Genomic DNA, 16,400 nt, shown 5'->3' with positions numbered 1-16,400 from the left:
CTGTGAATGACAGTGATTACAGCTAAGTGATGCTTTAAATAGAAATGTGATGGAAGGGTGGGTGTTAGAGAGATGAGATGTGGTTAATGCATGACAAGCTAGAATGGGTACACACACAGAGCCCAGCACATACAAGCATAAACACAATACTTTTAAGACCTCCTTTTTCTGTGAATGATGGATTTTCTCAAGTATAGTTACTTAAAGAGCTACACAATGGGAATCAACTTAAAACCATGTGGTTGAGAAGCAAATTCCTTTATCACACAGCATTGTCTGCAACTATATACAAGCAAGTATTTATGTGTGTGTGTGTGTGTATATATATATATATATATATATATCGCTCAGAGATTTAATATAGTACATATATATATATATACACACACATACACACATATACTCACACACATACATGTGTGTGTGTGTGTGTGTGTGTGTATGTATGTGTATATGTGTATATATATATATATATATATATATATATATATATATATATATTTCGAGCAAGATCGTTGCCGGTGCCCCTGGGCCGGCTCTTGTGCGGGTGACACATGAGGTATTTTCGAGCGAGATCATTGCCGGTGCCCCCGGACTGGCTCATGTGCGGGCGACACATGAAATCTTTCGAGCGGGATCGTTGCCAGTGCCCCTGGACTGGCTCATGTGCGGGCGACACATGATATCTTTCGAGCGAGATCGTTGCCAGTGCCCCTGGACTGGCTCTTGTGCGGGTGACACATGAAATGTTTCGAGCGGGATCGTTGCCAGTGCCCCTGGACTGGCTCATGTGCGCGTGACACATGAAATCTTTCGAGCGAGATCGTTGCCGGTGCCCCTGGGCTGGCTCTTGTGCGGGCGACACATGAGGTGCCAGTGCCCCTGGACTGGCTCTTGTGCTGGTGACACATGAAATTTCTTCGAGCGAGATCGTTGCCGGTGCCCCTGAACTGGCCCTTGTGTGGGGTTGTTGTAGGATTTTTGAGCAAGATCGTTGCTGGTGCCCCTGGACTGGCTCTTGTGCGGGTGACACATGAGGTTTCTCGAGCGAGATGAACGTGGCCGTTGCCAGTACCGCCTGACTGGCCTTCATGCGGGTGACACGTAAAAGCACCCACTACACTCTCTGAGTGGTTGGCGTTAGGAGGGGCATCCAGCTGTGGAAGCGCTGCCAGATCGGATTGGAGCCTGGTGTAGCCATGTGGTTCCACCAGTCCTCAGTCAGATCGTCCAACCCATGCTAGCATGGAAAGCAGACGTTAAACGATGACGACGATATATATGTACTGTGCGTGAGAAGACCCTGCAAGCCAAGTGAGATCGTTGCCAGGGCCCCTGGACTGGCTCTTGTGTGGGTGGCACATAAGATGCACCATTTTGAGCATGACCGTTGCCAGTGCCGCCTGACTGGCCTTCGTAGGGTTTTCGAGCGAGATCGTTGCCAGTTCCCCTGGACTGGCTTTTGTGCGGGTGGCACATAAAAGACACCATTTCGAGCGTGGCCGTTGCCAGTACCGCCTGACTGGCCTTCATGTGGGTGACACGTAAAAGCACCCACTACACTCTCTGAGTGGTTGGCGTTAGGAAGGGCATCCAGCTGTAGAAACTCTGCCAAATTAGATTGGAGCCTGGTGTTGCCATCCGGTTTCACAAGTCCTCAGTCAAATCGTCCAACCCATGCTAGCATGGAAGGTGGACGTTAAACGATGATGATGATGATGATGATGATATATATGGTGGTTGTCTACCCCTTATGCAGAGTTTGACCATCTCCTGTACCTTCACCTTAGAACCATCATGGCAATTGATGTGGCTTTTTAAACTAGACAATGTTTTGAAAAGACATCCACATCGATTGCATTTCTGATTTGGACCACCATGAGCTGCAGATAAGTTCTGATCTTTGTGGATCTTAAAATGTCTTTTGAGGCCTCCATTATATATATACACACACACACACACACACACACACACACACACACACACACACACAAGTAAAATCAATAAAGAGCAGAAAATCCAACATTTCAGATAGTATCCCTCTTCAGGGAAAAATTGAAAGGAGAGAACTAAATAAGAGCAGTTTTACATCCTCTAAGTTAAAAATGGTTATTGTATTCTTTATCAATTTTACTTTGTGAGTGTGTGTGTGTGTGTGCATATACATACATACATACACATGGTTATCACATATACACATCCTCTAAGTTAAAAAACAAACTGGCTGCAACTGATAAAAAATACAGGACCACATGAGCTTCATATGTAAAGAAGAAGTGGTAGAAGAAATAGTGTAAAAAGGGAGAAGGAAATAGCAATGGAATGAGGAAAAACAGGCAAAGTTGAAAATGAGGAGAATGGCAAAAAATGTGAGATGGGAATTGAAGGATAAGAAAGGGCTTATGGAAAAATGTTCAATTTAACTTGGTGTCATGGTGCCAAGCTTGAATATGAAATGTTCTTCCTTCTGTTTCCTTGAGAATGTGGATCCTCGGTGTGTGGCAATGCTGCATGCTGATAAATGAACAATAGAATGACTTTTAATGTTAAAGTAGGCCAGTTTCCTCAATGTTAAGGGTGTCTCAAAGTTTGCATATGATGTAGTATATAAGGTTAGATGATGTGCAACAGAAGTTCTGAGTAATATGATATTGTGTCTTGGGACCAACGATGGTAGTAGTAGTATTGTTAATGGAGGGGTAGCTGTTGCCTTGTCAGTGTACACATTTAAAAATGTCCAGTTGTGTGGGGTTGGATAGTGTGTAGCTTCTTACAAGGAGATTTTCAAGGTTCTTATCATTTTTAAAGGTGAGGAGTGGAAGTGCAGTAAAGATTAGAGAGATTGTGGTGTCAGAAAGTAGAATACAGAAGTTGAAGATGAGTTTCTGTTTCATCGAGAAGATAGATGGGAGGTAAGAGTGAATGGAATATATTGATGTATGTAAAGACAGTATGAAAACAATTGCACAGTTGATGGCCTTGACCAGTGGGGGCTCAGGTCAACAACTGATTGATTGTACCCTTGATTCAGGGTCTTTTCTTTCATAGTTTAACCCTACATCTTCTAGCATAAAGCTGCCTCCCTCACTGCTGTAGCCCTATTCACTTGAAGGTGAACATAGACTTGTAACTTGCATAGCAACCTCATTAGTGTGGGTGTCATGAAAATAGCACCCAGTACACTCTGTAAAGTGGTTGGCAGACATTGGAGCATGATACAGTCTGTAGACCTGTTGGATCCTATTGAACCATCCAACCCATCCCAAGCATGGAAGATGGATGTTAAAAGATAATAATGATGAGAGAGAGAGAATTAAGAGTCCTAACTTTATAAAAACGAACCACCATTAGAAAATATCACAATTTGTGAGTTGCTAGTTTTCCTTGTTTATACCCTAGTCTATTTGCCCCATGAAAAATTTAACTTGCTTTAGCAAAGTCTCTTCATTTCAGTTTCAATAACACATTATGTTCTTTCTGTTTGCTTCCACGTAAATCTCTGCTTAAACAGGTTGAAGAGAACCGTCGTTATCGTATTCACAATCTCTTTTATCAAGAAGTATTGAATAGTACCGTTTTTCGAAACAGCCGCTCTATATTTTTTAGAGACACTCTGAAAAAGGGCCGTTATGTAATTATCCCATGCACATTTAAACCTGACATTGAAGGAAGCTTTTTACTGCGAGTATATACATCTTCAGACAATTCTTTTAAGTAAGTAATTGTTGCTTTCTTTAGCTTTTTTTTTTTACTTTTCAATAGTTAAAAAAAAAATGTTTTTGCTTATTTAATAGTTCTTTTTATTACTGAAGGAAGGGGTTAGAGTATGTTTTAAAACCAAATTTTGCCTCATCTCCATGTATAACTTGTATGGCAAACAGGCCTGGAAAACAGACAGGTGTGGCAGGCAGGCATGATTGGATAGATGACTAGATTGGCAGATGGAGGGATTGAAAGTAGGTATCAATGATTAATAAACTGGTAATGGATTGCTGGCATCATTCAACTATGGTAGTAGTTGAATAATATTCTTAAGGTCGCAATTTACTCATGTGCAGCACTTTTCAAGGCTTGCCACTAATTCAGTTCTTAACCAAATTGAAAATTGTTATCATTTTTGAAGAGGACTGGTCCTTAGGTACATTTTGAAATAAAAAGATTGAGATTTCATCCAGTAGAAAAAAGTTTGCATCAAAATTTGTAGCAACGTTATAGGAGAGTAAGTAACATCACCAATCAAATTTAGATCTAAATAACTTTTTTATTTTAAAAGCAAAATATATTTATCTTAGCTTCAATGATAGAAGAAAGCATGAAGAATTTCATAGTTTTGTTCCTATGCAACAAAACTTTGTATCAGAAAAGTTGTGAGGTAAAATATTATGAAAAAAACATGGGGCAAAAAATTGGACTTAAGCATAATTAACTTTTTTATTTTAAAAATAAGCCATATTTTAATTAAGCTTTAATGATAGAGCTCAATTTGAGGAATTTCATGGTATCAATCTCGTGTAATGAAGTTTTGAAAGAAAAAGTTATGAGTGTTTGTTTCTCAAATTTGAGGATGATAATATAGTTCTATACTTTTTTATGAATATAGTTCTATAAAGGGACTTTTAATGTATGTCACCGGTGTCATTGAGGTAAGGAAAAATTATCAGCGACACTCTAATTGACACATTATTAATTAGCATAATAGCATAGCCTGGGAAAAACATGGATTACATGGAAAAATGCGAGCAAGAGAAATGATATTCTCAAGATTATAAACCTGGAAAATTACAGGACAACTTTTTACATCTGGTTAAGTACAGAACAAGAAAATTTTTAATTAAAATATTGCAGCTAAGGATAAAATTTGAATATTAAAAATTATTTGATTTTAATTTACAAAGTAACATTATAATTAAAACAGGTACTGTCATTTTGTTAAAATATTCTTTTCTACTCTAGGCACAAGGCCCAAAATTTTTGAGGAGGGGGCCAGTCAATTAGATCGACCCCAGTATGCAACTGGTACTTAATTTGTTGACCCTGAAAGGATGAAAGGCAAAGTCGACCTTGGCAGAATTTGAACTCAGAACATAAAAACAGACAAAATACCACCAAGCATTTTGCCTAGTGTGCTAACATTTCTGTCAGCTTGCTGCCTTATTTTCTTAAAATATTGACACAATGGAATACTTAAAAAAGGAGAGCCAGAACCAATATAGCTAAAGTTTTATGCAAAGTAGAGTAGTACATATGGCAGGCAAATTCATTATGTAAAAAATAGACATTGGGTCAAGACTAAAAATATGAAGACTTGGTAATAACTCGTGCAAAAATATTTTGAGTTATTTTTAATAGAAATAACAAATAGAAGTAATAACTTGCAATGAAATTTTTAGTTTTAATAAAAGTTAATATTTTCTAAATCTAAACATTTTATTTGAAATTTTATTCTTAGCTGCAACATTTTAAGTAAAAATTTTCTTGTTCTGCACTTTACCAGATGTGCTAAGTTGTCCTGAGCTTTTCTAAGTGTAATAACTTGTCCTGTTATATTCCAGGTTTATTATCTTAAGAATATTATTTCTCTTGCTTGCATTTTTCCAAGTAATAGTTGTGGTTAGCTCTCCTGATCTAAATTTGATGATTGGGCCATTTCACTTCATTTCCTTCACTCTTTAAATCTCAATTTCTGGAAATTGTAAGGGATCTTGAAAGGAATGGATATGGTCAAATTGACTTTCTTTTGACACGCAACATGAAAACAAGAACATAGTGTTGTGAAAACATATGATATATATACTGATAATCAAGATATACTTTGAAATGTAAATCAGTAGAAAATGCTTTACATCTATAATTTTCTTATAGGCAACTAACCCATGACCAACCCATGAAGAGCTTTTGGCAATGCTTTTCAAGAGAGCCAGTTCTTTTAACTCGTGTCAAGGTCCTCAAGGCTGTTGGCTTGGAAAAACAAGATGATGTTGGTAAGAATTTTTTGTCTGGCTGTAGAATGGGTATGAAAGCTAAGTAATTATTTATTAATTTTTTTGGATGTTCTTTACAATACAGGACCTTACATTTTTGTAGTAATGGTATATTACTGGGAGCAAAACAGTGGTATTTCACAATTGACAGTGCAGTGGTTTAGTGAATTTATAGCTATACAAAAGTGCTTTATAGCACCTAATGTGATACCTCATAATTATTTATGGTATTAGTGAAGTACAGGGGTCACCAAACTTTTTACACAGTGGGCCAGATAACTGAAAGAATCATGAGCATCAGCCGCATAACCATTTTGTTCAATACACTACAGTGAATACACAAAAAATAAAAACAACCAACATATTTATTTACCAAAAAGTTATCAAAGAAGGCAACGTTAGCAATAAGATAATTATATCACACCCAGTGCACACATGCCCGAATGTCATAAACTAAACAGCAAAAAAGGTTAGTGAGATGTGTGAAACTGGTGTTTAGCTTTTAAGATATTATCAATATTTGCTTTGAAATTGCTGCATCCAACCAAGAGAATTGCTTTCAAATGTTCATCAGTTAACCTCGTTCGACGTGCTGACTTCACAGACATAAGTTGTTCCAAACACTGATGCCATGCCAGAGGCAAATTTCTTCAAACTTGAAAGCTCATCATCAGATAATCAGTGATAAAATTCTACAAGGTTTCCTTCTCTATGCTTCTCTTTCAACAAGTCATTTGCTTGCAAATCAATGAGTGCCAACTGTAGTTCAACTGGTACATCATCAAAGTTACAATCAAATGGATTCTGGATCAGAAGAATGTCACTCAATTTTGTTGAAATTTGAAAATCACTCCAAAATTACAGATAATCTTCTTTGGAGCTCAAGGTTGACATCTGTGATTCCAGCCCAAAATGCTTTGAACACTTAAAAAGTAAGAAGTTTCCTCCTTCCAATTGTGCTTCAAACAATGGTAGCTTTCTCTGAAATCCTTTGATGATTCTGTAGAGATCACAGATAAGGTTTATCCTTTACCTAAAGTTTCAAGTTCAACTCATTCATGTGGGATATGATGTCAACCAAAAATGACAACTTTTACAGCCAGGTAGGATCTAACCGAAATGAATCAGCTCTATCCTTTTCAGTGAAGGAAATATCTATTTTTCTTCAGAGTTTATAAAAACAAAACAGGACTTTACTGCACAGAATTCAGAATCAATTTCTTCAAGAAAAGCCTGGAACTGGCAGTGATTGAGTGCATGACTCCAAATGAAGTTCACCTCAGAAATGACTGGTTTCAGTACACAAGAAATATCTAAGTCTTTCCCACAGAGTGCTTGCTGATGTATAATGCAATATATAAACTGAGTGCTCGGGAGTTGAAGATCTCCCAACTTAGTCCTGATCTTCCTCACTCTAGCCATATCTTTTTCTCCATCAACTGTAACACATTGAAGCTGTCTTCTCCAGTTGTTGTGTGAATGCTGCAAACAGATGCCAACTCTTCTGTGATCTGAAAGCTCAAATTAACATCATGAATGAACACAAGAAGCTGTGATGTACTTGAGAGATCAGTAGACTCATCCAGCACCAGAGAATACCACAAGAAGTTCAGCAAACTTTCTCACGAAGAGAATGTTTAAACACAGCAATGCAAGTTAAAATATGATCACTGCAGGAATGAACTCTCATTGCAGGTACTTACACAAAAGGTGCAGTGTGGCAGCAGGCTGGATGAGCTGAATCCAGCCCACAGGCTGTAGTTTGGTGACCCCTGGTGTAATGGATGAGAGTTGTAGTTGGCCATATTATATGCAAGTCATGACTATATTTGCAATCTTCAGATACCAGATAAAAGTTGTAGTAACGCTGTGTGCATGCGTAGTCTCATGCATGCGTGGAATTCAACAACCAAGCTTTCCCGCTTTGATCGATCTCTTTCTTGCTGGCCAGCGATTGAGCAAGGACGTGTCTAGCTGTCTCTCCATCTTTCGAACTCACGCTAGACAGCTCACATCAATATACCAACGTCCCAACAACCATGTTCTCACACACTGAAGACGTCTCAACAAACAAGATTAAAGATGTATATTTTCCACCATGAATAAATATTGTTTGTGTTGATAGTTTGGAGTTGAGCATTCCGTTAATTCCTAATTTAATATAGGAAAGTCAGGTGTACATCTAATGATGTATAACCCACTTTCCTATATAGTGGTGACCCTCCGACGTGATTCGAACACGCAGCCCGCTGAGCTACATAACCACTATTCCTATAAAGTGGTGACCCCGACTAAGAAACAAACGCGGCCATGGATTCTGGACTACCAACCTATAACTGGTGACCCCGACTAAAGAACAAATGCGGCCATGGAGACTGAACTACCAAGCAACGATGACCACCAACATCTCCAACCATAGTCAACACGACTTACTATGTACACCAAACTAAACCACCGCGGCAAATCTCTCTCTTCGATTCTGTTAGGTGACTTAGCTTCACCACGATAATAAACAGACAAGAATTACAGCCTGCGATACTTCCAATTGTGTACTCAAGAACTTGGTATAAAACTCTCACGTGTACTGACTTTCTATCTGCTGTAATATCTCACATACATATAGACGGCCTGTCTTTTATTATGTTCTTATATGTCACATTCACACTCTCACATACACATACATCTTTTATGCCACACTAAATATCTCTTGTTATTCATTTTATACGGTTGTGTTTATCATCTTCTATCATCTCCCTTTTACTGGCCATATGTTATCGTAGTATAACATATCATGTATATCATCTTTGATATATTATTTTGTGTTCGACCGTGTGACACGTTTAAATAAAAGGAGTCCTCTGTTTTTCCATTCGTCACCATTTCTCCTTGTCGTCACTGTAAAACTGGATACCATTACCACCACACATACAGAACAGCTATATTACAGTTCCTGTGCCGACGTCTTCTCCATCAATGTACTGTCTACCACAATGTCGTGCGCCAACAACCCCACCACCAGGGACACACCGTATTGCATGTTTTTCTTTCATTCCTTCAATTTGTACATTGCATGCATGTATCACACGAGTGTACATTTCATTTCTTTCATTTTCTTTTTGTGTGTTTGTGCTACATCTTGTGGGTAGTTTTCAGTGGCCATCCTGCCTCAGGCGTTCCAACAAAAAAATTATATTATCGTGCGTTCCACACTGGCAAGGGGAGCCCTGTAGTAACGCTGTGCGCATGCGTAGTCTCACGCATGCGTGGAATTCAACAGCCAAGCTTTCCCGCTTTGATCGATCTCTTTCTTGCTGGCCAGCGATTGAGCAAGGACGTGTCTAGCTGTCTCTCCATCTTTCGAACTCACGCTAGACAGCTCACATCAATATAGCAACATCCCAACAACCATGTTCTCACACACCGAAGACGTCTCAACAAACAAGATTAAAGATGTATATTTTCCACCATGAATAAATATTGTTTGTGTTGATAGTTTGGAGTTCAGTGTTCCTTCAAATTCTTAATTTAATATAGGAAAGTCAGGTGTACATCTAATGATGTATAACCCACTTTCCTATAAAGTCTTTAAAAAACTTTTGTAGCAACACTACCAAAATTTTTGAGAAAACTAAATATGTAGAATAAGACAAAAATGTCTATTGAATATTCCTGCTCAGGCATAGCTGTGTAGTTAAAAAGTTTGCTTCCAAACCATGTGGGTTTGGATTCAGTCCCACCCTGCTGCACATTAGGCAAGTGTCTCCTACTAATGCTCTGGGCTGATCAAAGCTTTGTGAGTGAATTTTGTAGATGGAATCTAAAAGAAACTTGTGTGTGTGTGTGTGTGCATGCACATACATGTGTTTACATTTGAGCACTCTACAGCAGATGCTTGCTACAAGTGGTGGTGGTGTTGTCATTTCTCCTGTCAACAAATTATCTACTTGCTCTATGCTTTTGAAAACATGAAATAAATTCTTTACTTGAAAATCACGTAAGAATTAGTAAAGGAAAGGCATCTAACAGTGCCTCAAACATATATGTCTCACCCATGCTGATATGGAAAAACAGGCATAAAAATACTGACATTACTTTCCATTTTCCATATTACCCTCTTCCCTATTCTGTCTCTGTTAGTCTCTCCCTCCACCCCATCCCAACAATAAAGCAGTCTAATTCTGTTAAGAACTGTCTTGGGCTGATCAACCTTTTAACTCCTGAATACATGGCAAATGAACTGACCTTTCCCTTCACTGGGCCCACCTACTCAATGCACTCCTCATCATTCCTACTTGATCCCCATCTCTCCTTCACATTAATTCCTGATATTACTTCTCCTCTGTTATTCTTTCCACTATTAACCTCTTGCATCAATGAATTTGTGTCATTCATTATGAGGGCTCTCTTTCACTTTTCAGACTACAAGGTGACCCCCACCACCACCACCACCACCACCACCACAAAATGCTTCCAGTACACTCTGTAAGTGATTGGTAATCAATTCAATCAGTGACAATACAGGGTTTGATAATGTTTATTAGTTTTGCTGATAGCAAAGTAACCTTTATAGCTGGTACCACTGAAAATTGCATCTAGTACACTTAGTAAAGCAGTTGATGCTAGAAGAGCATCCACCCATAGAATGGGTGCAAGATGTCGTCCTCTATTCTGTTGGGTCCTGTTGAACTTTTCTACCTCTGCAAATGTAGAAAATGAATAGATGGACGACGACTACTACTACTGCTGCTGCAGCAGCAGCAGCAGCAGTGATGATGTCAATGACAATGTCATCATTTTGGTTGTGTAACTCTGCAGAACTGGAGAAAAACCATTGCCAGTCAAAACTGACTTTCGACAGTAAATTTCTATAAAGTCTCGTTTTTGTTTTGTAAGTAGGCACGACTTTTGCATTCTAAATTTAGAGGAAAGAGCAATTGACCTTAGTACTTGGCTGGTACTTTATTTATCTGTCCCCAGAGGATGAAAAGCAAAGTTGACTTCAATGAGCTGTAAAATTAAAGCAAAAATGCTACAAGGCATTTGTCTGTTGTTCTACTAAGAACAATATGACTAAATCAAATTATTTAAGCTGTTCTTGAGTAGTGCTAACTAATGTTAGCAACAGTAATAACCTAATGGAAGCACAATACATCATCATCATCATTTAATATCCATTGCCATGCTGGCATGGGTTGGACAGTTTGACCAGAGCTGGTAAGCTGAGGGGCTGTGCCAGACTCTAGTTTGATTTAGCATGGTATTTATGGTTGGATGCCCTTCCTAACACCAACCACTCCAAAAGTGTAATGAGTGCTTTTATGTACCAGTTGTGTGACATCAGTATCTGCCGATTTCACTTGGCTTGATGGGTCTTTTCAAGCACAGCATATTGTCAAAGGTCTTGGTCATTTGTCATTGCCTCTGTGAGGCCCAATGCTTGAAAAGTGCTTTTTATGTGCCACTGGTATGGGTGCTAGTTATGCAACACTGGCATTGGCCACATCACCTCCGTGAAGCCCGACGCTTGACAGGTGCTTTTTATGTGCCACCAGCACAGGTGCCAGTTACATGAGACTGGCATTGGCCACGACTACAATTTCACTTGGCTTGATGGGTCTTGTCAAGCAAAACATATTGCCAAAGGTCTCAGTCATTAGTCATTGCCTCTGTGAGGTCCAATGTTTGAAGATTATGCATCACCACCTTGTCCCATGTCTTCCTGGGTCTACATACATCTTCCCCAGGTTCCTTCCACATTTATAGATCAGCACTTCTTTACACAGCTGTCCTTGTCCATATGCATCACATGACCATACCAGTGCAATCATCTCTCTCACACACCACATCTGATGCCTCTTATGTCCAACTTTTCTCTCAATATGCTTACACTCTGTCATACATGCACATCAAGCAAAGCATGCTAGCTTCATTTCTTTTAAGCCTTTGCATGTCATCAGTGGTCAAAACCCATGTTTCACTGCTGTGTAGCACAGCTGTTTGCACACAGGCATCATACAATCTGCTTTTCACTCTGGAGGAGAGGCCTTTTATTGCCAACAGAGGTAAGAGCTCTCTGAACTGTACCCAGCCTATTCTTATTTTTCTAGCTATGCTCTCAGAGCATCCACCTCTGCTACTGACTTGATCACCTAGATAATGGAAGCTATCAACTACCTCTAGCTTACCCCTCTGGTATTTGATGGCATTTTTAATGTTTATGGTACCTGTGCACCTTCTACACACAAAAAACTATTTTCCCAGTTAATCTTCCTCTGATATTGCTGCACCTCTTATGTGTCCATAACTTGCATTGGATACATCTTACGGAATTTCTGCCTACATCTTTCCTACAGATTGAGTAGGCCATCGACCTGAAGGGATTTGTAATTTGTCTGCTTTCCTACTTACTAAGACTTTGGTTTTTGCTTGGTTAACTCTAAGGCCCTTTAGCTCTAGCCCTCACTTCCACTCCTGAAATTTCTTCTCTAATTCTAGTAGTAATTCAGCTATAATAACAAGGTCATCAGCATAGAGGAGCCCCCAGAGGCAGCTTGTCTTGAATTCCTCTTTTATTTCCTGGAGGACTATGATGGACAAGAGGGGAGCTGAGGACTGATCCTCGGTGAAACCCTACTTGTACTCTGAATTCATCATTTATATTTGTTGCCAACCCTCACCTTACATGACTTGTACATCTCCCACTAACCACTCATCTATCCCTAATTTCCACATTGACCACCAGATAAGAGCATGGGGTACCCTGTCAAAGGTTTTCTCCATGTGAACAAAAGCCAAGTACAGAGGTTTGTCTTTGGTTAGGTATTTCTCCTGCAGCTACCTTACAGAAATATAGCATCAGTAGTGCACAAAACTGCATCTCATCTAGACTAACTCTCTCCCTAATTAGTTAGTCTATGACCCTCTCTGAAACTTTCATCACCTGATCCAACAATTTGATTCCTCTGTAATTATTTCTAAGGTGTCACCTTTGCCTTTGTAGCAGCTGACTATGGCGCTGCTACACCAGTCATTGGGTATGACTCCTTCATGTACAGCCTGATTAACTATATGGATGATTAGACTATAACCCATTCTGCCAGATATTTCAAGCATCTCAGTGGTTATTCCAGATGGGCTAGAGAATTTACCCATCTTCAAATCCTTCATGGTTTTGTCTACCATGCTACTGTCTATTCAGATTGCTGATCCCTCTGTTGGATCCACACTAGATAGACTCTCCCTTTCTATGTTTAGTAGCCTTTCATAATGGCACTTCCAAACCGCCTTCTTTGCAGGGTTACTAACTGCCAGTGACCCATCATCCATGCGAATACATTTCTCTCCTACCACATCACAATTTTCTTTGACACACTGTCTTGCAATCCAAACACTTCAAGTCCCTGGTCCTCACAATGCAGAACATTGGCAAATTTCCTCTTCTCTGCTTCTTCTCTGGCTAAATACACCTGTCTTCTAGCCTCCCTCCTAGCCACCTGATACAGTTCCTTGCTGCCACTACTCTTCCAATCCTTCCACAGGCTAACTCAAAGACAAGGATCTCGTATGAACATTTTGAGCAGCTGCCAGGTACTTTCCATAGAGTACATGGGGGTCATGAAATTGGTTCTTGAAATGAGGAAGGGACAAGGCTACTGGAGTTCTGCGATGCAAATAACTTAATGATCTGCAACACCAACTTCAGAAAGCCAGCCAGTTGCCTGCTTACCTATCAATCAGGTGACCACACTAGCCAGATTGATTTCATTCTCACCAGACAGCAAGATACATGGTTGCTCATAAATGCAAAGAAATCCCTTGTAAAAAATATACCCCCCAGCATGGACTAGTCATCAGTGACTTTAGACTTCAGGCCAGAAGGTTGCCTAGAAGCAGACCAATCTGAAAAAGAAGGATTTAGAAGCTTAAGGATCCTTTATATGGTCAGAGATTTAGGGACACCTTAATTGAGAAATCTGATGAGAAGGAGGGGGAACTACAGACTTGTAACATAGAGGGCAACTGGAAATTCCTGCAGAACAGCTTGCTGAGTGCTACAGAACAAATTTGCAGCTGGTTCAAAGTCCCAACAAGAACTAGGGTGACCAGGTGGTGGAGTGATGTTGTAGACAAGGCCATTAGAGTAAAGAAGCAGGCCAGGAAAGACTGGAAGAGTGGTGTTAGCAGGGGACTATATCAGGTAGTTAGAAGGGAGGCTAGAAGACAAGTGTATTTTGCTGGGGGGAAAAGCAGATGCTCAGTAGTTGCTACTTGCTAACTTGTGTTGGTGTCCATAATCATGAATCAATGATTTTAATTCTTACCAATATATTATGATTGGGATATGTTATACTGGAAACTCTTTTTTGATGTTGTAAAGTAAGTGCTAACTTATATTGTGTGGATAAAGAGCATCCTATATCGAGATGTAATGAGCAATGCTTAATAAAACCTAACAAATGCAAGGGTAACAAAAAAAAAAATAGTTGCATAGTCTTTGCCAACATTTTGATGGGCTACCTTAAGGTCATATTCTACTCAGAAAACTACGCAATTAGCAATACCTCCCTTACAAACTCTGCTGTTCTCAATACTGTTGTTATACTAGGTTTGCTTTGCTTGAGTAGGTCTGATAGAACTACACAACCTACAAAAACACAGCTGATTGAGGCTATCCAAAGTAAGAATCGATAATGGTTAGGGGAATGTAATGGTAATAATCAGTTACCAGAAGATTATTCAAAGATAATAAATGTACAACAAATGTGGTTACTTAAAAAGGACAATCAGAGGTGGTTGCAGTAAATCATATGTAATAGATGCAGTAAAGCATCAAGTTTGCAATTAAAGAATAAAAACTTGTTTAAAATTTAATGTTTAAAATTTAACAAGCAAAGGAGATAACTCAGGTAAGATTAGTCAATTTAAACTTTTAGCAATTATAGAGTAGATCTTGCTTAGAATTGTCTGTAATTACTTATCAATGACTAGCAGAGCCACTCAACCATTTAACCTAGAATTTGTTCATATATAACTTTTTATTGTCGAAGTTGACTTGTTTACAACTGATTCTTCACTGACGTGTTACCTCTGACTGAGCAGATCTAAAATCAAAAGCTTTCCGGCTGTTACTGTTTCAGATGCAACATATCAACCACTACAGTTTGTAATATGTCCTTAATTTCTTAAGCCAATAGAATTTGATTTGAAAGCAATTTCACTTATATTTTCTTGCAGAGCAAGTGGCCTCATAATTGATTCAAATAGTGCCTTTGTGTAATTTGGAGTGACCTACAATTTAATTTTTTTGTCCAGTTTCCAAATGATCACATATCACCATTGTTGAGTAAAACCTTGGTTATTTACTTAACTAGGTGCTGATCCATACTGTGTTATCTCATGTGAAAGAGAAAAAGTTTATACCAAGGTGGTTAAAGACACCACAGACCCAGACTTCAATAGTTCTGCTATTTTCTATCGAAGAAATCCAGACAAATCTCCAATAAAAGTACAGGTAAGTTTGAGTAGATAATTTTATAAATTGGCAAACTGAATTCTAGTTATGTCTATTGGCTTTCATTATTCTAATAGCATTTAACTTTTATCTTATTTTTTATCTTTACCTATTAAAGAGGGTGCTGAGTCACAGAGCTGCCTTATCTCATTTGTCATGTCAGTTGTTTTTATCATTCCCTCTCATTTGGTAGGTGTTTGATCTTATATTTAGTTACAGAAAGATATATGCGTATCCACCACAGAACACAATGCACAAATGATTTCATATTTCATAAAAAGGTGAACTGTTACATGGTAATTTTGTGTAATATTATTTTGAATGTTAATCCCTCAACTGAGTTAGACATACAAACTGGCTGCTACATCAGGACAACTGCAGTGTATATATGTTTACCATGAAGTCATTCCAATATAGCAGCCAATCTGTGTGTGTGTATATATATATATATATATATATATATATATATATATATATATATACATACATACATACACATACATACAGGGGTTGGACAAAATAATGGAAACACCTTAAAATTTCAAACAAATTTATTTTAATATGAGGTAGGACCTCCTTTAGCAGTAATTACCCCTTGAATTCTACAAGGTATGGACTCGTACAAAGTTTGAATTGTTTCCAAGGGAATTTTTGTCCATTCTTCAGCTAAAACAGTCTCCAGTTCTTGTAGTGATGATGGTGGAGGATATCAACTCCTTGTTTTTCTAAAATGCACCATAAATTTATATAATATTGAGATCTGGGGACTGTGGTGGCCAGATAAGATGTTCAGCTTCACTAGAATGTTCCTTGTGCCATTCAGTAACAACTTTAGCTGTGTGAATTGGTGCATTATCATCCTGAAAGATTGTGTTTCCCTCGGAAACAGTTCTGCAACCACAGGATGA

At 38.7% G+C, this 16,400-nt stretch overlaps 1 protein-coding gene across 1 annotated transcript in view; it reads left to right on the top strand.

Annotated features, from left to right (window-relative positions):
• The window catches only part of LOC106882086 (calpain-5), a gene marked incomplete at its 5' end in the record, with an annotated part of 42,174 nt that extends 26,548 nt beyond the window's left edge, over positions 1 to 15,626 (top strand). The window contains 3 exons of the mRNA XM_089348385.1: positions 3,512 to 3,714; positions 5,863 to 5,981; positions 15,353 to 15,626. Of these exons, the coding sequence (XP_089204511.1) occupies positions 3,512 to 3,714; positions 5,863 to 5,981; positions 15,353 to 15,510 (480 nt within the window). The remainder of the gene's footprint in view (positions 1 to 3,511; positions 3,715 to 5,862; positions 5,982 to 15,352) is intronic.
• Positions 15,627 to 16,400: the final 774 nt, after the last annotated feature.

Source organism: Octopus bimaculoides, chromosome 3 (genome assembly GCF_046866305.1).
Source record: "Octopus bimaculoides isolate indiv1 chromosome 3, ASM4686630v1, whole genome shotgun sequence".
In the NCBI taxonomy this organism is placed as follows: domain Eukaryota; kingdom Metazoa; phylum Mollusca; class Cephalopoda; order Octopoda; family Octopodidae; genus Octopus; species Octopus bimaculoides.
The sequence above is the reverse complement of the archived record's forward strand: the minus strand, read 5'-3'. Positions and strand labels throughout refer to the sequence as shown.